At 49.5% G+C, this 22,866-nt stretch overlaps 1 protein-coding gene across 1 annotated transcript in view; it reads left to right on the top strand.

Annotated features, from left to right (window-relative positions):
• Positions 1-22,866, top strand: part of RNF17 (ring finger protein 17) — a 1,983,649-nt gene that overhangs the window by 1,548,907 nt on the left and 411,876 nt on the right. The window contains exon 30 of the mRNA XM_069202301.1: positions 2,022-2,185. Coding sequence (XP_069058402.1) covers positions 2,022-2,185 — 164 coding nt within the window. The remainder of the gene's footprint in view (positions 1-2,021; positions 2,186-22,866) is intronic.

Here is a 22,866-nt window from a genome sequence, read left to right as displayed (position 1 = left end):
ACAGGTTTCTGAATGTGGTTTAAAATGAATGGGACAGTTGAATTAAGGGCACATTTTTGTGTCACAGGGCGGGAGTCCCTTGACACAGCAAAGTAATTCTATGGGATACTTCTACCTGCTCCCAGGCATCAGATGGGATCAAGACACTTCAAAACTCTTCGATTTGTATCTACTCTGGAAGTGGTGTCAATTGATGTCACCAGAGCTCTATAGCGCCCAACCCGTTATAACCACATAATTTTCTATACATTTTTTCCAGTCCCTCATGATAGTGGACGGCCTTATAACGATAAAGTAGTGCAGTGCTAAAATATGGTTTGAGAACTTATTAACATTCAATGCAACAATCCATCAAATGTGGATGTAGGTGGGTGGGTAAGGTATTTGCAGGTAGCCAGAGTACCAACCAGAAATATCATTAACGCAGGTAAATAACTTTTTATGTTCTAGTGGATAATTCTTCCTGCAGAGTCTTCATCCATAGAATAGATTCTAGAGCGACATCCCTTTCTAGGATGAGGGATGATGGATTATTACAATAGGAAAGCCTGCCAGATGTTTCTGGCAAAGGGTCTGGTGGGATGTGCTGAGATCCCTCTGGAGGTTCTTTCTTGGCCAGTGCGTAGTAGGTCTTAATGCAGAAGATGATTCTGCTTAAAAGGGTCCTTTTCTGCACTTATTTGCCTTTAATGGTCCTGCCTTGCCCCACATAGATAGCTGGTTATACAGTTGTGTGTTTGTGGTCCCATCCAGGTAGTAGTGGACTGCCCACCTTGCATCCAGCATGTGCAACCTCTCCTTTTCGTGTGATGGGCCAGGGGATAGAACATCGCAAGTGTGGTTAATTTACTTAGATAGACGAGAGCCACCACCTTAGGTTGAAAAGCAGCCCTGGTTCTCAAAACCAACTTGTCTGAGCAAAAGAATGTCAATGAAGGACTGGAACAAAGAGCCTGTAACTCACCCGTCGGATTGAGGTTATTACCGCCAGAAAGGTCATTATTGCATGTAAGTTACTTTTTCTTCATAACTTTTTTTTTATTTATTTTTTTACCTCAAACTTGAGGAGTATACTTCTCAATTGTTTTGTTGTCTTCTGTGGATAAGACTGGCATGAAAAAGATTTATTGAGACGGCTTATAGTTGGCCCTCTCCTGGTGTGTTGCTGGTGAAAATAGTCTTAGCTGTACAGATGACATTCAAGATGCTGCCTTTTACTGGGTTGGCAATTTCATGAGGTGTTGGATTTTAGTGGTTGGGTGTCTTCATTGTTGTGTTCCATGGGAAATTGAAGTAGCTGAGGAAGAAGCTGTTATAGAAGCTTGAGTAGGCTGTGGTGTCTTGGTTGGAGATCTTAGAGGGATATGTGGAGCTGGGCTTTGGTGGTCAGGAAACGAGGTGGATTGCTGTGGTCTGGGCTGTGGAGCATGTGAAGTGGCAAAAGAGCTAACTTAAAGATCAGTTGTTGATTGCTGCAAGAGTTTGTAGTGATATGTTGATCTGCAGATAGAAGCAATTCTGCCATCATTTTTGTCAGGTCTGTTCTGAATACTGGGGTCATGGTGGAGTGTTGGAGTTGCATAGGGCTGCGTTTTGATGTAGAAGATAGCATAAAGTCATAAGATACTGAGTATCTGCTGCATGCAAAGTGTGTTTGCATATTGTGGAGAGAGCAATATTATAACTGTCTGTGCTAAGTTTTTTTTTTTGTGTAAGACAAGCTTGCATGTCTGTCTTCTGATTGTGGTGTGCATTATGTCTGAACAAAGGTTGCTTTACACCTGGTCATAAAGCCACCGGTGTTTCTTAGTCAAGCGTGAGAAAACCTTTTCATAATGCAAAAGAGCTAAACATTAACTTGGTAAATTCCTGCTTTACATGAAGTTGTTTACAAGTAAAATTTGACGGTTGTTTTCCGTGTTAAATGCATTCTAATGTAATACTTTATAGCTGGCAAGAACACTTACAGCAAGTATCTGATTGTTTAATTAATCGCTTCCTTCTTGTTATTGCACATGCAGAAAAGAAACTAGAACAATTAATGGAAAACGTGCAAAATGACTTAAAATTTCTTGGTATCTTGGAGCCATATAATTGGAGAAAAGGAGAAGGCTGTTCCATAAGAGGCTCAGACACCATGTGGTATCGGGGAAAGGTTATGGAAGTTGTTGGAGGTTCTGTAAGGGTATGTATACTTTTCTTTAATTTTTAAAGATTTATTTTAATTCAAATATTTGAATGTAACAATGTGGCTGAGCATATGTGTAGACTGCTTCCTAGATTTGAACGATGTGTGTTGTGATAATTTGCCGCAATAAATTAGATTTTGACTATAGCAGATCTGGGCAGAATTCACCATAAGTGGAAAAGTTTATCAACATTTTAGATTGTTTGCTTGAGAAAAGTGTCCATCCTTAAGATCATTCACCCTCCCTTGTTAGAAACTGCAAACTGGTCCTTAACTGCAGCCTACTACCAAGCTAACATCTCTATAACTCAGCCTCCCACATTTAAGGATTTTCCATACATTTTCTCCTTTGAAATTATATGGAAAATAAGCTAGAAACCTTAGCATCTGAGTACCTACTTTGTATCCTACCTCTATGCCCGCTGAAGTACCTAAAGCTGTGGGTGCAGCCCTTCACAAAAATTCTAAATACGACAGTACAGGGAAGTTGATTGTAAAGTGTAGGAAGCTGGCTTTCTATATAGAGCATTAAAAAGTACACCATGCACTGAGTCCAGTGCATCCCCAGTTGGTTTGCAGAGGCAAAAGTAGATGTGACTAGCGCTCTAGTTTGTGGTAGTGAGGGCAAGCATTTAGGCTTATCAGATGGTAGTGCAAATCATTTGTTATACTCATAAAGGCAATAAGTGAGACACACTGAAAGAATAAATCGGAGACCGGTTTAGAAAAATAACACTTCTTTTTATGTATACTTTGACCCCAAGAACTTACTTATAAGGTAAGTATGTTTTCAAGCATAAATAAGGTTTAGTTTAAAAAATGGACACAGTACAATTTCTGAGTTCTTCAATGTTAACCTATGAAGGAAAACTATGTTCAGCAAATGATCACTTATTGACAACTCATGGGACCAATCTTGTAAACTTAAGCTGAGTGCTGGGCAAGGGTCAGGATCACACCAAGAAGTCACTTTGGGCAGCACTGGGGTGGCTGGGTGTAGAGGTGCAGTAGGCGTCAAGTGCCCAGTGTATTTCAATGGGGCTTGATCTCTGTGGTTTTAGGCTAAAGGCTCTGGCTGGGGGACCAGTTGGGGGCAACCAATAGGTAAGTCACAAACATGGGGTGTTGGGGAACGTAGGTGTCCCTTTGGTCCTTTTAAGAAAGTGCCCTCTTTCTTGGCATAGTTTTCTGCCTGTTGTCAGTGATGAGTTTGACAGTGTTCACTGGGATCCTGCTAACCAGGACCCCAGTAATTATGCTCTCTCCTCTAAATTTAGTTGCTAGTAACCTTTTCTTCCCACAGTTGGCATACTAGTCCTCCCATATAAGTCCCTAGCATATGGTAGCTAGGTACCCAGGGCATAGGGTTTCCAGGGGATCCCTATGGGCTGCAGCAGTTATTCTGCCACCCATATGGAGCCCATGCAAAGGGTTTTGCAGGCTTGCCATTGAAGTGTGCGTGAACCGGGTGCACGCACCCGGTTTCACTACAAGTCACTGTAAGTCACCTCAGTGGTAGGCCCTAGAGGGCAAGGTGCAGGTACCTGTGTGTGAGGGAACCCCTAAACGCACTAGCAGAGGTGCCCCTACAAACTCCAGACCCATTTTACTGGACTTTGTGAGTGTGGGAATCCCAGTTTACCCATGTACTGGACATAGGTCACTACCTATGTCCAGTTACATAATGGTAACTCCGAACCTAGGTGTAGGAAAATGCCACTGTTGGCATGGTTACCCCCTAACATTTTGCCTTTTGTTGATGCCAGCTTTGATTGGAAGTGTGCTAGGACCCTGCTAACCAGGCCCCAGCACCAGTGTTCTTTCCCTAAAACTGTACCTTTGTCTCCACAATTGGCACAGCCCTGGCACACAGTTATGTCCCTTGTGAAAGGTACCCCTGGTACAAAGGGCCCTGTGGCCAGGGAAGGTCTCTGAGGGCTGCAACATGTATTATGCCACCCTGGGAACCCCTCACTCAGCACATGCACACTTCCTCACAGTTTGTGTGTGCTGGTAAGGAGAAAAAGACTAAGTCAACATGGCACTCCCCTCAGGGTGCCATGCCAACCTCACACTGCCTATGGCATAGGTAAGTCACCCCTCCAGCAGGCCTTACAGCCCTAAGGCAGGGTGCACTATACAACAGGCGAGGGCATATGTGCATGAGCACTATGCCCCTACAGTGTCTAAGCAAAACCTTAGACATTGTAAGTGCAGGGTAGCCATAAGAGTATATGGTCTGGGAGTTTGTCAAACACGAACTCCACAGTTCCATAATGGCTACACTGAAATCTGGGAAGTTTGGTATCAAACTTTTCAACACAATAAATGCACACTGATGCCAGTGTGGAATATATTGTAAAATGCACCCAGAGGGCATCTTAGAGAAGCCCCCTGAATACCAATCTGACTCCTAGTGCTAGGCTGACCAGTTTCTGCCAGCCTGCCACAACCAGACGAGTTTCTGGCCACATGGGGAGAGTGCCTTTGTCACTCTGTGGCCAGGAACAAAGCCTGTACTGGGTGGAGGTGCTTCTCACCTCCCCCTGCAGGAACTGTAAGACCCGGCGGTGAGCCTCAAAGGCTCACCCCTTTTGTTACAGCGCCCCAGGGCATCTCAGCTAGTGGAGATGCCCGCCCCTCTGGCCACTGCCCCCACTTTTGGCGGAAAGGCTGGAGGAGATAATGAGAAAAACAAGGAGGAGCCACTCACCAGTCAGGACAGCCCCTAAGGTGTCCTGAGCTGAGGTGACCCCTGCCTTTAGAAATCCTCCATCTTGAGATTGGAGTATTCCTCCAATAGGATTAGGGATGTGCTCCCTCCCCTCAGGGAGGAGGCACAAAGAGGGTGTAGCCACCCTCCAGGACATTAGCCATTGGCTACTGCCCCCAGACCTAAACACACCCCTAAATTTAGTATTTAGGGGCACCCAAGAACCCAGGAAATCAGATTCCTGCAACCTGAAACAAGAAGAAGGACTGCTGACCTGAAAGCCTTGCAGAGACAACGAGGATGACAACTGCTTTGGCCCCAGCCCTACCGGCCTGTCTCCTGACTCGAAAAACTGCAACAGCGACACATCCGACAGGGACCAGGGACCTCTGAAGCCTCAGAGGACTGCCCTGAACCAAAAGACCAAGAAATTCATGCGAGCAGAGCAGCAGCGGCTCTGCCTAACAACAAGCAACAACTTTGCAACTTCTAAAGACTTCACTCTTCCCACCGGAAGCGTGAGACTTCACCCTCTGCACCCGATGCCCCTGACTCGAGCTCCAGAGAACCAACACCACAGGGAGGACTCCCGGGCGACTGCGACATCGTGAGTAGCCCGAGACGAGCACCCTGCACCCCCACAGCAACACATGTAGAGAGAATCCAGAGGCTCCCCCTGACCGCGACTGCCTGTAACAAGGAACCCGACACCTGGACCAAGCACTGCACCCGCAGCCCCCAGGACCAGAATGAACCGAACCTCAGTGCAGGAGTGACTCTCTGCCTAGCCCAGTTGGTGGCTGGTCCGAGAAGCCCCCCTGTGCCCTGCCTGCACCGCTAGAGTGACCCCTGGGTCCCTCCATTGAATCCTATACAAAACCCAACGCCTGCTTTGAACACTGTACCCGGCCGCCTCTGTGCCGCTGAGGGTGTGTTTTGTGTGCCTACTGAACCCCCCCACACCCCCCATCCCCCCCCCCCCCGTACTCCACAAAAAACCCCTTGTCTGCCCTCGAAAGACGCACATATTTACCTGTAGTCAGACTGGAAGCAGTGCCCCGCTGGTCTTCATAAGCGCCTATGTGTTTTTGGCACCTCTTTGACCTCTGCACCTGACCGGCCCTGAGCTGCTGGTGTGGTAACTTTGGGGTTGCCTTGAACCCCCAACAGTGGGCTGCCTATGCCCAGGAAGTAAGACTTGTAAGTGTCTTACTTACCTGACAAACTAACCATTACTTACCTCCCCCAGGAACTGTTCATTTTTTCACTGTGTCCACTTTTAAAATAGCTTATTGCCATTTTTACCAAAACTGTGTATGCTATTGCTCTAATTCAAAGTTCCTACCTTACCTGTGTGGAGTTACTTGCATTTTATGTATTTACCTCAAACCTTGAACTTGTGGTTCTAAAAATAAATTAAGAAAATATATTTTTCTATGAAACAACTTTTGGCCTGGAGTAAGTCTTTGAGTGTGTGTTCCTCATTTATTGCCTGTCTGTGTGCAACAAATGCTCAACACTACCCTCTGGTAAGCCTACTGCTCGACCACACTACCACAAAATAGAGCATTAGAATTATCTAATTTTGCCACTATCTTACCTGTAAGGGGAGCCCTTGGACTCTGTGCACGCTATCTCTTACTTTGAGATAGTATATACAGAGCCAACTTCCTACACAATTATTTTCAGGGAGGTAAATGGAAGTACTCCCAAAGCCTAGCTTGCATCCCCCACCTGCCAAAAAACTCTTAAGATAATGGTGTGCCACTGCCAATGGCCAATAGGTCAAGGGAGCCACGGCCCAAAAAAGTTTGGGAACTACTGCAGTATGCTGACGACATCTTGATATGCAGTCCCTCTGAGGACCTTTGTCAGGACACGGTGGCACTCCTGACTGCACTTGCAGAGAGAGGGTACAAAGTAGAAAAGGGGAAGATGCAGTATGTACAACAGGAGGTTAGTTATCTGGATCAGTTGATGTGTGCGGCTGGTTGGTGGGTCATGCCAAAACACACAGATTCTGTCAGGGATATGCCACCACCAAATACGAAAAAGGGCATGAAAACGTTTTTAGGACTATGCAGCTACTTCTGGCAGTGGGTCTTTGTCTACAGCACGCTTGTTGCCCCTTTACTCAAAGCCATAAAAAAGTAATAAGCTGGCTGCGAGGAATTCGCATGGATGCCTGTGCTGCACAATGCTTTCTGCAAGCTCAAAACCGAGATAAAACACTTCCTCATGTTAGGAAGGCCCAACTATAAGAAGAAATTCTTCTTATTCAGCCACTGCGACGGGTGAGTCATGTCAGCAGTCCTGACACAAAAGTATCCCCTGAGGCACAAACCTCTTGCGTACTACAGTGGGCTCTTGGACTCAGTCATGCAGGGTAATTTCCCATGCGAACAGGGGCTGAAGCCGTCAGCTGCCTTTGCAGTCGACAAATGCACCTCCATTGTGGTGGGGGCACCGCTGACAGTGTACGCAGAACATTAAGGCCCTCATTACAACCCTAGCGGTAAATGCCGCCTTCTGCCGTGTTGTGGCTGCGGCGGTATTCCGCCACGGGTATTATGACCCACACTGACAAAACCGCCATTATACAGACACCCACACAAGTCCCCCACACCAAAGGTCAGTGATAAACTGGCGATAGCAAAACCCACATCGTTACGCCAACAGGAATACGCCCACAATATTACGACCCACGAATCACTGCGGCGGTCTTTCAACCGCGGTAAACCATTGGCAGTACACACTGCTGCGCTCAAAATGCACACACATATACAAAACACCACCAGATTGGACAATTCAAACTACACACACCTGACACACATACACACACCACACCACACCCACACACTCACACCACTGTAAAACACCCACCCACATTACTCACAAACCTTTCAACGAAAAAAATTGATTGCCAACAGAGAGAGAGACAAGCCAGGAGCACCCATTCAATCTGAGCCACAGAACACTATCACCCATACACCATCCACGCGCCTCACAGCATACACCCCAACACATCACCCCACACATCCTCACACATCACTCACACCACATCCATGGCACCCCAAAGACACCCCAGGTTTTCAGAGGAGGGGCTAAGGGTCATGGTGGAGGAAATCATCCGGGTAGAGCCACAGCTATTCGGATCACAGGTGCAGCAGCCGTCCATTGCAAGGAAGATGAAGCTATGGCGGAGGATTGTGGACAGGGTCAACACCGTGGGACAGAACAGAAGGGATGACATCAGGGAGAGGTGGAACGGCCTACGGGGGAAGGGGCGTTCCGTGGTTACAAGACACCGGGTAGCCGTACAGATGACTGGCGGTGCACCCCTATCTCCACCCCCACAGCTAACAACATGGGAGGAGCAAGTCTTGGCAATAATGCATTCTGTGGGCCTAGCAGGAGGACTGGACTCTGGTAAGTCAAATCTTTACTACCCCCCCCCCCATTCCATCACAAACTCCTACCCCTACCCTCGCCCCATCACTCCACCACCTCACACATACCCCACCATCACAACCCACCCATCCCATTACTGGCCCTGCATGTAACACCAATGCATGGACCCCCAACAAAGCCCTGCATGGACACCCATCACCACAGCATGCCCAGTAGCGAGACTCACCCAGACCACAAAATCACCACTCACACAAGGCCAAGCTGACAGGGAAATCACAATCATACAGGGAAACACACCCAGGCACAATATGGCACACGCAGATACTCTAACACTGCATTTGCATCCCCACAGGACCCATACTCAACGTCAACGGAGAGGAGGTGCAAGCTACATCCAGTCCCCCCCTGAAGAGGCCCACAGTGACGACAGTAGCTCTGCACGCCTGGATCAGGATGACCAACCTGGCCCATCCGGGACCTCTGGACAGTCTGTTCCCCTGCCACAGTCCCAACCCACCACAGAGCCTCCCCCTCAGGAAACACCAGCACAGCACCCACCCAGCGGGCTCTTGCCACTGTCCCCAGGACACGTCAATCAGCAGTGTGTCCACCACTACATGGAGCCAGGCAGCCCCACAAACACAAGACGATCAGGGACCTGGGGTTAGTGGCAGTGGGCACACAGTTCAGGGGACAGACGCACAGGACAGCAATGAAACTGGGAGGACTGCTGTGTGACAGGGGGAGGACAGGCCCAGGGAACCCACTCTCCAGGAGGCACTCTCCAACATCCTGGGAGCATACCACCATTCCCAGGAGACGATGGGCCAGATACTGGCCAAGTTGCAGGAGACCCTGCGGCTGCAGAGGCGGCAGTACCTGGGGATCAGGGAGGACCTCCAAAACATCTACACCATCCTGGTCACCATTGCAGGGGTGCTGGCTGACATGGGCAACACCATGAGTGAGGCAGTGGCACACCAACGGGCCCCTGACACTAGCCAAACCGATGAAAAGCCTTCCACCTTCGCGGGTGGACAGGGCCCCCCACCACAGGAACAACAGGCCACCAGCACCCCACCCCCTGCAGAAGGAGAACCACCCCACAAACAGTCCCTGCGATCCAGGCAGAAGCCAGAGAACATTGCCAAGGCCCCTGCCAGGAAATGAGACTCTCCTGATTGTCACCTTTCTGTCCCACTCTGTCACCCTGTCCACCTTGAACTGCCATTACTCCCCTTCCTATGCCCCATTGGACAATGCACCTGTGATACAAAGTGACTGGACTCTACCCTGGACTTTTCTCCACGATCAGCCCATCCCATTGCACTACCCTCTCTACTTATGAGCACGTAAATAAACACTCTTGGAACAAATACTAATCTGGAGTCTGTCAAATGATTCAAATATGTATTAGTTAAACATTATCAAAGCATTGCAAGTCAAATGTACAGTTAAATATACTTTGGAATGACCTTTGGTGGGCAGCAGTACACATAGCAGGAGCCAGAGTTTGGCACAGAGATCTGAAAATAGAGATGCCAAAGGGTACAGTCAGTGGCCATAGCCATAGGAAAATAGGCTGCCACGTACAATGTCCAACAGAAAACTGAAAAGTAAAGTGAAGTTAGTGTCTTACCTGTGTGTCACTGGAAGTACTGCTGAATTATATTGCTTCTGTTGTCAACGTCTTCTTCCTCTGCCTCCTCTTCCTCTCTGTCCACAGGCTCCACTGCTGCCACAAGACCATCTCCAGGCACATCCTCCTGCAGAAAAGGCACCTGGCGTCTCAAGGCCAGGTTGTGCAGCATGCAACGATGATCTGGCACACCTTCTTGGGTGAGTAGTACAGGGATCCACCTGTCAGATGGAGGCACTGGAACCTGGCCTTCAGGAGGCCGAAGGTCCTTTCAATAATCCTCCTTGTACGCCCAAGTGCCTCATTGTAATGTTCCTCTGCCTTTGTCCTGACATTCCTCACTGGGGTCAGTAGCCATGAGAGGTTGAGGTAACCATAGTCACCTGCAAATATTGAGGGACAACTGTTAGACACACACTAACCCTTAGGGACAACCCCATACCCAGACACCTACTTATACTGTGTGGGGACCTTGGGCTCACCTCTTAGCCACACCCGATGCCTCTGGAGTTGGCCCATAACATATGGGATGCTGGTATTCCTTAAGATAAAGGCGTCATGCAGAGAGCCAGGATATCTGGCATTCACATGGGATATGTACTTGTCCGTCAAACACACCATCTGCACATTCATAGAGTGATAGCTTTTTCTATTCCTGTAAACTTGTTCATTTCTCCGGGGGCAGCGGGACAAATGCCACATGTGTACCATCAATGGCACCAATGATGTTGGGGATATGTCCCAGGGCATAAAAGCCAGATTTCACTGTGGCCAAATCCTCCACCTGGGGGAATACGATGTAGCTGCGCATGTGTTTCAGCAGGGCTGACAACACTCTGGTCAACACGTTGGAAAAGATTGGCTGAGACATCCCTGATGCCATAGCCACTGTTGACTGGAAGGAACCACTTGCCAGGAAATGGAGCACTGACATGACCTGCACGAGAGGGGGATACCTGTGGGCTGGCGGATAGCTGACATCAGGTCTGGCTCCAATTGGGCACACAGTTCTTGGATTGTAGTACGATCAAGTCTGTAGGTTATGATAATGTGTCTGTCCTCCATTGTCGCAAGGTCCACCAGTGGTCCGTACACCGGAGGATGCCGCCATCTCATATTCACCCTCAGGGGTTGAAGCCTATGGAAGACAACGGTGAGCAGAGGGTCATATTCACACTATTGCAATAATGATGATTATTTTGCTTTACAGAACCCGTATGTGAATCCGACAATCTGTTGCTGTGCCAATGTCTGCTGTGATGCAGTTAGGTGCCATGCTCTGTGCCCCCCTGAAATGGCGGCTGCCTGACCTGTGAGGAGGGACAAGTGGAAATGAGGTAATTCCGCTGGTGTTGTGCGGCATCGTGGTAGGGAGTCGAAGACCGCCGCGCAACTTCGCATTGGTTATCATTGGACCCTATGGGTTCCAGGAGCCAATGGCGATGTACGCCGGCGGTGACGGTACGCACTGCCACGGACGTGACCGCCATTTTCTTTCTGTTCACTCACTTGCCATCTGACCTTCAACAGGAGAGGACCTATACTGCAAGTGCTGCTGTGACCTGTGTCTGGAAGCGACAATGGCTTGTGTCTGGGGAGAGGGCCCCTGCCTTCACTGCGGAGGAGTTGGAGAAACTGGTGGGTGGGGTCCTACCCCAGTACACGTTACTCTATGGTCCTCCAGACAAACAGGTGAGTACACTGTGAGCATGATGGGTGGGCCATGAATGTATGGAGTGCTGTGTGTGTAAGCCACATGTGGGGGGGCAGAAGCGCTCTATCCAGAGTGCTGCATTTAAGGTGGTCGGTGTATGTGCATCAGAGGATGGGAGGGATCTGGTGGGCCATGCGTATGACAGTCCGGACGGTTGACTAATTCACTTTTCTGCTCTCTTTTCCATGCAGGTCACCGCCCACCAGAAAAAGTGTATTTGCCGTCCCATCACCAAGGAGGTGCAGACCCTGGGTGCCTTTGATAGGTGGAGCACTCACTGACGCAATAGGTGGGAGGATCTGCGCTGCTGGGCAAAGAAGACGGCAGAGGCACATCTGGGGCTGGCCTCCCAACGAGGAAGGGATGCCCGTCGCACCATGACCCCCCTGATGTTTCGCATCCTGGCGGCGGCCTATCGGAGTTGGATGGGCTCTTGAAGGCATCACAGCAGCCACGAGGGTATGAGTACAGATTCAGAATCCTGACTTTGCGCGTGTTGAAGAGTTACCTGGGCGGGGGATGTGGGCTATGTGTGCCCCTAGGCCAGGGCGAAGATGGTGGGGTAGGTCCCTTTTTGGACAGGCTCTGAAGCACCCCTACCCCAGTAGTGTTAGTGGGCATCTACTACTGTGCAGGGTCCTGTGGGTTTCAGGTGAGCAACTAATGGCTGTAGGCATTGTATCCCATGGGCTGGTGACTATCTTAATAAATTGTTGGGCATGGCCTAGTGCATAGGGCTGCTCCCTGTGTGTTGTGTACGCCAACTGTGGTGTTGTTGCTGGCATTGAACAAGTGTATCCTCTGTGTCTCCCCCCTTTTTGTTTTTTCACCCTGTCCTTGTGTGCATTAGCATCATCTGGCGGAGGAGCAGAGGCACCGGCGACGGAGGGAGCTGCATTCCACATGGGCCTGGAGGCCGAATCCACCGACGGTGAGGGAACCAGTGGGACAGAGGGCGAGGGGAGCACCACGATGGGGACAGGAGGGGAGACTCCAGACAGCGACTCCTCCTCGATGGAAGCTCCCTGGCGGATACCTCTGTGCCCACCCCAACAACAGGTACAGCCGCCACCGCCCTCCCAGCAGCCCCTCAGCGTGTTTCCCGTGCCCGCTACCCCAGGAGGGTGTGCATCTCCTTCCCCTCAGGCACCTCAAGCCCTGTCCCAGTCAGCCCTACTGCCCTCAGTGAGGAGGCTATTGACCTCCTGAGATCCCTCACTTTTGGGCAGTCAACCATACTGAATGCCATCCAGGGTGTCGAGAGGCATTTGCAACAAACAAATGCATACCTTGAGGGCATGCACTCTGGCGTGGCGGCCCAACAGAGAGCATTTCAGGCTCTGGCCTCAACACTGATGGCAGCCCTTGTACTGGTCTCAAGCCTCCCCACTCCAACTTCCTCTACCCAAACCCAATCCCCTCAACCCCAGCCTATCCCAAGCACACCTTGAGACCAACATTCACCCAAATCAACACCCAAAAGTGGCTCACTTCATTTCACAGGCACTCAAACAAGCAGCATACCCATGCAGACACACCAACTTCCACTGCCTACACTGTGTCCCCCTCCTCCTCCTCCTCATCCACCTCCCTCCCAGTAGCGTCTCCACTCACACCTGCATGCACTACATTGTCATCCACTACCTCTATCACCGGCACGCCCATCACAACACACCCCTCACGAGCAGTCACCCCCCCACATCCATTCACACGTCCCCTGTGTGTCTGTGACCCCTCCACCCAAAGTACACAAACACAAGCACCTGCGTTCTTCCAGGAGATTACGGGGTGTAAATGTAATGTTGTTGCTTGTGTATGTTGTCGTGGGTGAGGGTGGGGGTGTTGTGTGTGTGTGTGTCACTCTTTTTCCTCCCCCTCCCCTGTGTACTAGGTGCAGTACTCACCATGGTCGTCGCCGCTGCCTTTCGTATTCCTGGTAGATGAGGAGGTAGACCAGCATGGGCAGGCCCTGTAACTCGGTCTCCATAGCGTCCTGGTTCTTTGAGTGTCGAGAGGTGAGTGGTTTCCCTTCTGTGTTCTGTTTCTGCTGTGCTTTTGATGGCGTTGGTACCGCCCCGGAAAAACTGGCGGATAGGCGGGTTGTGATGGGGTGGGCGGTACATTGTCTTCCGCCTGTCTGTTGGCGGTTACCGCTGCGGTGTTTGTTGCTACCGCCGTGGGGGTCGGAGTGTTAAAGTGGCTGTCTGTGTTGGCGGTTTCTGCCGTGGTCGTGATCCCATTTTTTTTACCGCTGCTTTAGCACCGACTGCCACGGTTGTAATGAGTGTTTGTGGTTCTCCAGAAGAGAAGGACCACACTGACTACACAACGAGTTTCTGGGTACAAACTGATTTTCTCCATGCCATCACTAAAAGTAGTATGGTGCCATCTAGTAAAACCAGTTACCTTCCTAGCCCATGAGGTTCAAGATGGGGAAGGATGCCCATGACTGCGTGACATAAACCCCGAGGGGATCAGCCAGGTCAAAAAGGATCCCATCCTAGATAGTGAAGCACTGTTCATCGATGGTTCCTTCAGGATCGATCAACAGCTTGGGGTAGGACACACAGGGGCAGGAGTAGTAATGGCTTGCAGCCACGCGCCCTTGGAAAAACTGGAAGTCACCGCACAGCTAACCCTCCTCCCCCAACTCTCAGCACAATCGGCAGCAGTGAAAGTCCTAATCAAAGCCCTAAACCAAAGCTCACTAAAGATGGTAACCATTTTATCTGATTTATCTTATGTCACAACAACAGTGACCAGAGCTTAAGAAGGTGGAAACACAAGGTTTTCTGAAATCAGACGGCACACCCATTGCACATTGGGACCTACTAGAATTACTGATCGACACAGGGATTTCTTATCCCTAGGAATTGCATTAGCTGACTAATCTGCAAAAAATGTCAGCTTATTGTATAATTGAGGAGGCGAGGCATGTGTACTCCCCTTACAACAGACCTCAGAGGCGGCGTCCCTTCAGGACAAGCCTTGCACAGAAACTGCAGGTTTGTACTTGAGGGATTTACAGGAAATAGCATTGTCTGTAGAAAAGTAGTGATGGGTGTAGGACTCTGGCTCTGCATACACTATATCAAAATGAGATATAGTGTATAAACAGTCAAGTGGATTCCCAGAGGTTTTACAGAGGCTAAAGTAGATAGTACTAATGCTCTCTTTTGTGGTAGTGTGGTCGAGCAGTTAGGCTTATCAGAGGGTAGTGCAAAGCATTTGTTGTACTCACATAGTCAAGAAACCAGGCACACACTCAATGACTAACTCCAGGCCAATGTTTTTATATAGCAAAAATATTTTGTTACTTTATTACTAGAACCGAAAGTACAGTTGTCAGTAGGTATCAAGCATATGTATCAAATATACTTTGTTTAGGTTTTGAAGATAAAACAATTTACAAGTAAGTAACTTTTCAATTTTAAAAGTTGACAGTGAAATTTCTCATAGGAAGCAATGCAGTCCGAGGAGAGAAAAGTGTTAGCACAGTTCACAGGTAAGATCTGATAGGGACTTCTAGCTGCAGATTCCTTTCCTTTGAATTCCCTGGCGTCAGCTTTAAATCCAGAATTTTTTGCTAAACAATATCCTGCACACGCTGTTGGGTGGCGTCGTCCGGCTCCGCGTGGCTTCGTCAGCATCGTTGGAGCCGTCGGTGACATCACAATCACCTATAAAGGCACCACCCTGGCTCTCCTATGATAGTTCTTTTCCTTGCACGCCAGTTAAGCGCAGGTCCGGGATCGAGCTACCCTTTGCCTTTTTTGGCAAGCCTTTCTTAAGCATTTTGTCGAAGATTTTTCGTGTCTGTGCGAGGATGTCATCTAGGAAGACTGGATTTAAGCCATGTGGTGCCTGCCATCGCGCCATGTCTGTGACGGACCCCCACCAGGTATGTCTCTGGTGCCTCGACAGAGACCACAACGCACAGTTGTGCTCCGACCTCTGGGCCATGTCCCCGAAGGCTTTGAGAGAGCGGTTTCTGAAACTCATGACGGCCCTGCAGTCGACTTCTCTTAGCATGACCTGGGAGGTCATGGTCCCGCTTTGAGGAGGTGGTCGCAGGACTGCTCCCGAAGCCCTAAATCCTCTTCTTCACAATCAAAGTCCTCGGGCACTTGGGGAAGAGGCACATGAAGTCTAGGCGGACTTCGACTTTGCCATGCCCGTCGGCCGACAAGGCATCACAGGAACATCTACATTCCGAGCACAGTTCCACAAAGCCAATGTCAGGGCTGACTTCGCGTCTCCCCCCTTTTCTGGGAGCCAGAGCTACCCTGCTACCCCGCTCAAATTAAAGACTTCGAAGCCATGCGCCATGTTTTTAAGCGGTCTGTCCGTGCGGGGGGTCTTCGGACCCCGCGGGGTCAGAAGTGGTCCCATCGGGTTCAACGCCGGCGGCTTTGGTCTCAGCGATATCGGATCTGGACCGGTGCCAGTTCCACACAGTCTGCTTCCTCCGGCGCCGGGTCTGACGTCGACGCTTCCCCCACTGCCAGCCTCATCCTCATTCCAGATGATCCAGAGCCGGAACTACATCGTTTGACACTGATTCAGACTTCGACGGACCCAACACGGCCCAGATCAGTGTCTGAGGCTTATTTTGAACAGCCAGGCAAGGTGAGGATTAGAAGGGGTCTGAGGACCCTTTAGAGTCTGGATTAGAGGAGCAGGACTGATGTAAGGATCTAGCCGAAGCCAGTGGACTTGATACTTCTCCAGATGCTGGAATGCTCTCAACTCCTTCTGTGGCTACGGAGGAGGGAGTGTCATATGTCATGGTGGTGCATAGGGCAGCTGAGGTCTTGGACATGGACTTGCCTACGGTGCTGGTCAGGACTAAATCCTGACAGAGGTGCTTCAGCTAGGGGTTGCTACATAGGAGCCAATGTTATCCTTTAATGTGGCCCTTACTGATATCTTGCTGGGGACGTGGTCCAAACCCAGCACAGAGGCTCCTGTAAATAGGACAATGGGCCGCCACCATCAACCAGCTCCTTCTGACCCTAGATTCCTCACCCTAGATTCCTCACCCAACACCCCACCCCGGGGAGCTTGGTGGTCCACGCCTTCACATCCCATGGTGACTTCCCTTCCGCTCCCCAGGACAGGGAATCCAAAAGGATGGGCCAACTTGGGAAGATGTTTTCTTCCTCCAGCCTGGCATTGAGGTCTGTAAACACCTCTTGCCTATTGGGCTGTTTTCCCCATACTTTATGGGATACGGTGGCACAAGTGCTGCCGCAGGTCCCGGAGGTTGTATGGGACACTCCCTCAGTCTGTCAAGGATGGGAGAGATGCAGTCACGTTTACAATTCGATGTGGTTTGGACACAACTGACTCTCTGGGCAGGGCGATTTCATTGACAGTGGCCCTTCATCGCCACTCCTGTCTATGTACCACTGGCTATTCAGGTGATGTTTTGGCAAATCTAATGGACATGCCCTTCAGTGGCTCACACCTTTTTGGAGAAAAGGCAGAATCGCCGCTTGAGTGGTTCAAGGACTATAGAGCTACGACCAGATCCTTAGGCCCCTCGGCGCCCCCGCGCCAGCAGTTTGCCTTTCGAGGCTTCGGGACGGGCGGGGTACCACGTCACTCAAAGGTCAGCCACCGTCCTCCATCTTCACAGCATCCAGTGCGAGGACGAGGTTGTGGTACCTTCAGACCCAGAGGGTCTAGCTAGAGGTCAGCCACCACCCAGCCCCCCTCCTCCACATCATCCAAGCCCTCCTGGTATGGTTCTGCAAAACCATGGTTGACCAGTTGGAGGGAGAATTAAATTTCATCTCCCTCACTGGCGGTCCATTACATTGGACACATGGGTCTTGCAGATCATACAGATGGGCTATTCCCTCCCTTTTCAGTTTGATGAAGGGTTATTTAATCTTGCTCTGCAAGGAAGTTACAGCTCTCTTGGCCAAAGGAGCCATAGAAAGGGTCCTGATGTCAGAAGTAGGCAGTGGTTGTTATTTCCGCTACTTTCTGATTCCAAAAAAGAACAAGGGTCTTCGCCCTATCTTGGATTTAAGAGACGTTGATCTCTTCCTCAAAAAGGAGAAATTCAAGATAATCACTCTTGCCCAAGTCTTGTCTGCGCTATACCAAGGAGACTGGATGGTAACATTGGACTTGCAAGATGTGTATTTTCAAATTCCCATCCTGCCCGCCCACAGGCATTACTTGCAGTTCAAGGTGGGCTATGAGCACTTTCAGTTTACTGTGCCCCGCTTCGGTCTCACCAGTGCCCCTCGGTGTTCTCCAAGAGAGTGGCGGTGGTAGCAGCTCATCTGCGCAGGTTAGGGATTTCAGTCTTCCCCTACCTCCCCAACTGGCTGTTGAAGGCTCCTACACCACTGGCTCTCATCACTCATCACCCACCTTAAGACTATGGCGAACCTCCTGCATTCGCTGGGGTTCATTATAAATGTGCCAAAGTCACACCTGACTCCCTCTTAGAAGCTCCTTTTCATCTGGGCTGTTCTGGACACAGTGCAGTTTCGGGTTTAGCCTCCCGAACAGTGAGTCCAGGATATTCAGGTTATGATACTGATGTTTCGGCCTCTTTCCTGGATTTCGGTGAGATAGACTCTGAGGCTGTTGGGACTCATGGCTTCCTGCATCCTATTACTCAAACATGCCAGATGGCATATGAGGGCTCTCCATTGGGACCTGAAGTTTCAGTGGGCACAGCATCAGGGAAATCTTACTGACATGGTTCAAATCTCAGTAGAAACTGCAAAAGACCTGCAGTGGTAGTTAGTGAATTGCCTGCAAGGAAATGCCTCCTTGTCATGGGTACCCCCTGACTTTTTGCCTTTGCAGATGCTAAGTTATGATGTGAAAGTGTGCTGGGACCCTGCTAACCAGGCCCCAGAACCTCTGTTCTTTCCCTAATCTGTACCTTTGTCTCCACAATTGGCACAACCCTGGCACCCAGGTAAGTCCCTTGTAACTGGTACCCCTGGTACCAAGGGCCCTGATGCCAGGGAATGTTTCTAAGGGCTGCAGCATGTCTTATGCCACCCTAGGGACCCCTCACTCAGCACATGCACACTGCCTCCCAGATCGTGTGTGCTGTGGGGAGAAAATGGCTAAATCGACATTTCACTCCCCTCAGAGTGCCATGCCAACCTCACACTGCCTGTGGCATAGGTAAGACACCCCTCTAGCAGGCCTTACAGCCCTAAGGCAGGGTGCACTATACCACAGGTCAGGGCATATGTGCATGGGCACTATGCCCCTACAGTGTCTAAGCAAAACCTTAGACATTGTAAGTGCAGAGTAGCCATAAGAGTGTATGGTCTGGGAGTTTGTCAGACACAAACTCAACAGTTCCATAATGGCTACGCTGAAAACTGGGACGTTTGGTATCAAACTTCTCAGCACAATAAATGCACTGCTTCTCACCTCCCCCTGCAAGAACTGTAACACCTGGCGGTGAGCCTCAAAGGCTCACCCCTTTTGTTACAGCGCCCCAGGGCATCCCAGCTAGTGGAGATGCCCACTCCTCCGGCCACTGCCTCCACTTTTGGCAGCAATGCTGGAGGAGATAAGAAAAACAAGGAGTCACCCACCAGTCAGGACAGCCCCTAAGGTGTCCTGAGCTGAGGTGACCCCTGCCTTGAGAAAGCCTCCATCTTGAGTTTGGAGGATTCCCCCAATAGGATAAGGGATGTGCCCCCCTCCCCAAAGGAGGAGGCACAAAGAGGTTGTAGCCACCCTCAAGGACAGTATCCATTGGCTACTGCCCTCCCCGACCTAAACACACCCCTAAATTTAGTATTTAGGGGCACCCCAGAACCTAGGAAACTAGATTCCTGCAACCTTAACCAGAAGAAGGACTGCTGACCTGAAGCCCTGCAGAGAAGACAGAGACGACAACTGCTTTGGCCCCAGCCCTTCCGGCCTGTCTCCCAACTTCGAAGAAAACTGCAACAGCAACGCATCCAACAGGGACCAGCGACCTCTGAAGCCTCAGAGGACTGCCCTGCACCCAAGGATCAAGAAACTCCTGTGAACAGTGGCTCTGTTAAAAAACCTGCAACTTCTTTGCAACAAAGAAGCAACTTTAAAGACTTCACATTTCCTGACGGAAGAGTGAGACTTTCCACTCTGCACCCGACGCCCCCGGCTCAACCTGCAGAAAACCAACACTTCAGGGAGGACTCCCCGGCAACTGCGAGCCCGGGAGTAACCAGAGACGACCCCCCCCTGAGCCTCCACAGCGATGCCTGCAGAGAGAATCCAGAGGCTCCCCCTGACCACGACTGCCTGTAACAAGGGACCCGACGCCTGGAACCAACACTGCACCCGCAGCCCCCAGGACGTGAAGGAACCGAACTCCAGTGCAGGAGCAGCCCCGAGGCAACCCTCTGCCTAGCCCAGGTGGTGGCTACCCCGAGGAGCACCCCCTGGGCCTGCCTGCATCGTTGATGTGACCTCCGTTACTTTCTATCTAAAACCCGACGCCTGTTTGCACACTGCACCCGGCTGCCCCTGTGCCGCTGATGGTGTACTTTCTGTGCCTGCTTGTGTGTCCCCTGGTGCCCTACAAAACCCCCCTGGTTTGCCCCCGAGGACGCGGGTACTTACCTGCTGGCAGACTGGAACCGGGGCACCCCTGTTCTCCAAAGAAGCCTATGTGTTTTGGGCACCTCTATGACCTCTGCACCTGACCAGCCCTGAGCTGCTGGTGTGGTAACTTTGGGGTGGCCTGAACCCCCAATGGTGGGCTGCCTATGCCCCAACTTTGAGACTTGTAAGCGTCTTACTAACCTTCAAAACTAACCTTTACTTACCTCCCCCAGGAACTGTTGATTTTTGCACTGTGTTCACTTTTGAAATAGCTTATTGCCATTTTTACAAAGACTGTACATGATATTGTGTTCATTCAAAGTTCCTAAAGTATCTAAGTGAAGTACCTTACATTTAAAGTGTTTGATGTAAATGTTGAACCTGTGGTTCTTAAAATGAACTAAGAAAATATATTTTTCAATATAAAAACCTATTGGCCTGGAGTAAGTCTTTGAGTGTGTGTTCCTCATTTATTGCCTGTGTGTGTACAACAAATGCTTAACACTACCCTCTGATAAGCCTACTGCTCGACCACACTACCACAAAATAGAGCATTAGAATTATCTACTTGTGCCACTATCTTACCTCTCAGGGGAACACTTGGACTCTGTGCACACTATTTCTTACTTTGAAATAGTATATACAGAGCCAACTTCCTACATAGGTGAAGCAGCGGTGGGATCTAAGCCTTTGTGTTTGCTGGACTACTCAGCCAATACCTGATCACATGACTAAATTCCAAAAAAATTCATTAGAAACAGATTTTTTAAATGTGAGCTATTTTTCAAAAATTTTAAAAGTCCTGCTAGGGCCTTGTGTAAGTCCCTGTTAGCATTTCATTTAGAGTTTAAAAGTTTTGTAAAAGTTTGGATTAAGTTCTAGAGATAGTTTTAGATTCGTAAAAAGTATCCCAACTTTTAGAGAAATAATGTCTAGCACAGAGGAGATGGTGGTGGAACTCAACCTCTCCCCTTACCTGCATCTTAGGTTGTCAGAGTGCAGGACTCTCTGTAAAATAAAAAAAAATAGAAAAACTGGATCAAACCCTACCAAAGTACAGCTCCAGGAGCTTTTGGCAGAGTTTGCTAGAGACCCCCCTCTGAAGACAACCTTACAGAGGGGGAAACTACTGACCTGGAGGAGAATTTCCCCCCTCCTGTCTTAGTTAGGGAGTCCAGGGTTTCTCAACCCCTGACTCCACAAGTGATAGTCAGAGATGCTGCTTCTCCCACAGGGGAGTCCAACAACTCTGGAAGCATTGAGGGCAGCCTCAATGAAGATGACCTCCTGTTAACCAGGATGGCCAAAAGATTGGCTTTGGAGAGACAGCTCCTAGCCATAGAAAGGGAAAGACAAGAAATGGGCTTAACTCCCATCAATGGTGGCAGCAACTTAAATAGGGTCAGAGAGAATACTGACGTGCTAAAAATCCCCAAAGGGATTGTAACAAAATATGAAGATGGTGATGACATCACCAAATGGTTCACAGCTTTTGAGAGGGCTTGTGCAACCAGAAAAGTAAACAAATCCCACTGGTGTGCTCTCCTTTGGGAAATGTTCACTGGAAAGAGTAGGGATAGACTCCTCACACTCTCTGGAAAAGATGCAGAATTCTATGACCTCATGAAGGCTACCCTGATTGAGGGCTTTGGATTCTCAACTGAGGAGAACAGGATTAGGTTCAGGGGGGCTCAAAAACCCTTGAGCCAGACCTGGGTTGATTTTGTTGACTTCTCAGTCAAAACACTGGATGGTTGGATTGATGGCAGTGGTGTAAATGATTATGAAGGGCTGTATAGTTTGTTTATGAAGGACCACCTTTTAAGTAATTGTTTCAATGATAAACTGCATTAGCATCTGGTAGACCTAGGTCCTATTTCTCCCCAAGAATTGGGAAAGAAGGCAGACCACTGGGTCGAGACAAGGGTGACCAAGACTTCCACAAGGGGTGACCAAAAGAAAGGGGTCACAAAGCCTCCCCAGGTGAAGAGAGTTGACACATCCAAGGGAAAAAGTAAAGAGTCTTCCACAGGGCCCCAAAACCCTGCTCAGGAGGGTGGATCCAAAGCCTCTTCACAATCCTCGTTTGGGTACAAGGGTAAAAACTTTGATCCCAAAAAGGCTTGGTGTTGCAGCTGTAGCCAGCATGGACATCAAACTGGAGACAAGGCCTGTCCCAAGAAAGGTTCCACTTCAACTACTACTCCAGTTAGCACTGGAATAGCCAGTCTCCAGGTGGGATCAACAGTGTGCCCAGAGCAAATCAGGGTTCACACTGAAGCTACATTAGTCTCTGAGGATGGATTGGACTTAGCCACACTAGCTGCCTGGCCGCCTAACCTGCAAAAATACAGGTGTAGGAAGTTGGCTCTGCATGCACTATTTAAAAGTAAGAAATGGCATGCACAGAGTCCAAGGGTTCCCCTTAGAGGTAAGATAGTGGCAAAAAGAGATAATTCTAATGCTCTATTTTGTGGTAGTGTGGTCGAGCAGTAGGCTTATCAAAGGGTAGTGTTAAGCATTTGTTGTACACACACAGGCAATAAATGAGGAACACACACTCAAAGACAATTCCAGGCCAATAGGTTTTTATATAGAAACATATATTTTCTTAG

Source organism: Pleurodeles waltl, chromosome 8 (genome assembly GCF_031143425.1).
Source record: "Pleurodeles waltl isolate 20211129_DDA chromosome 8, aPleWal1.hap1.20221129, whole genome shotgun sequence".
NCBI classification, from domain to species: Eukaryota; Metazoa; Chordata; class Amphibia; order Caudata; family Salamandridae; genus Pleurodeles; species Pleurodeles waltl.
The sequence above is the reverse complement of the archived record's forward strand: the minus strand, read 5'-3'. Positions and strand labels throughout refer to the sequence as shown.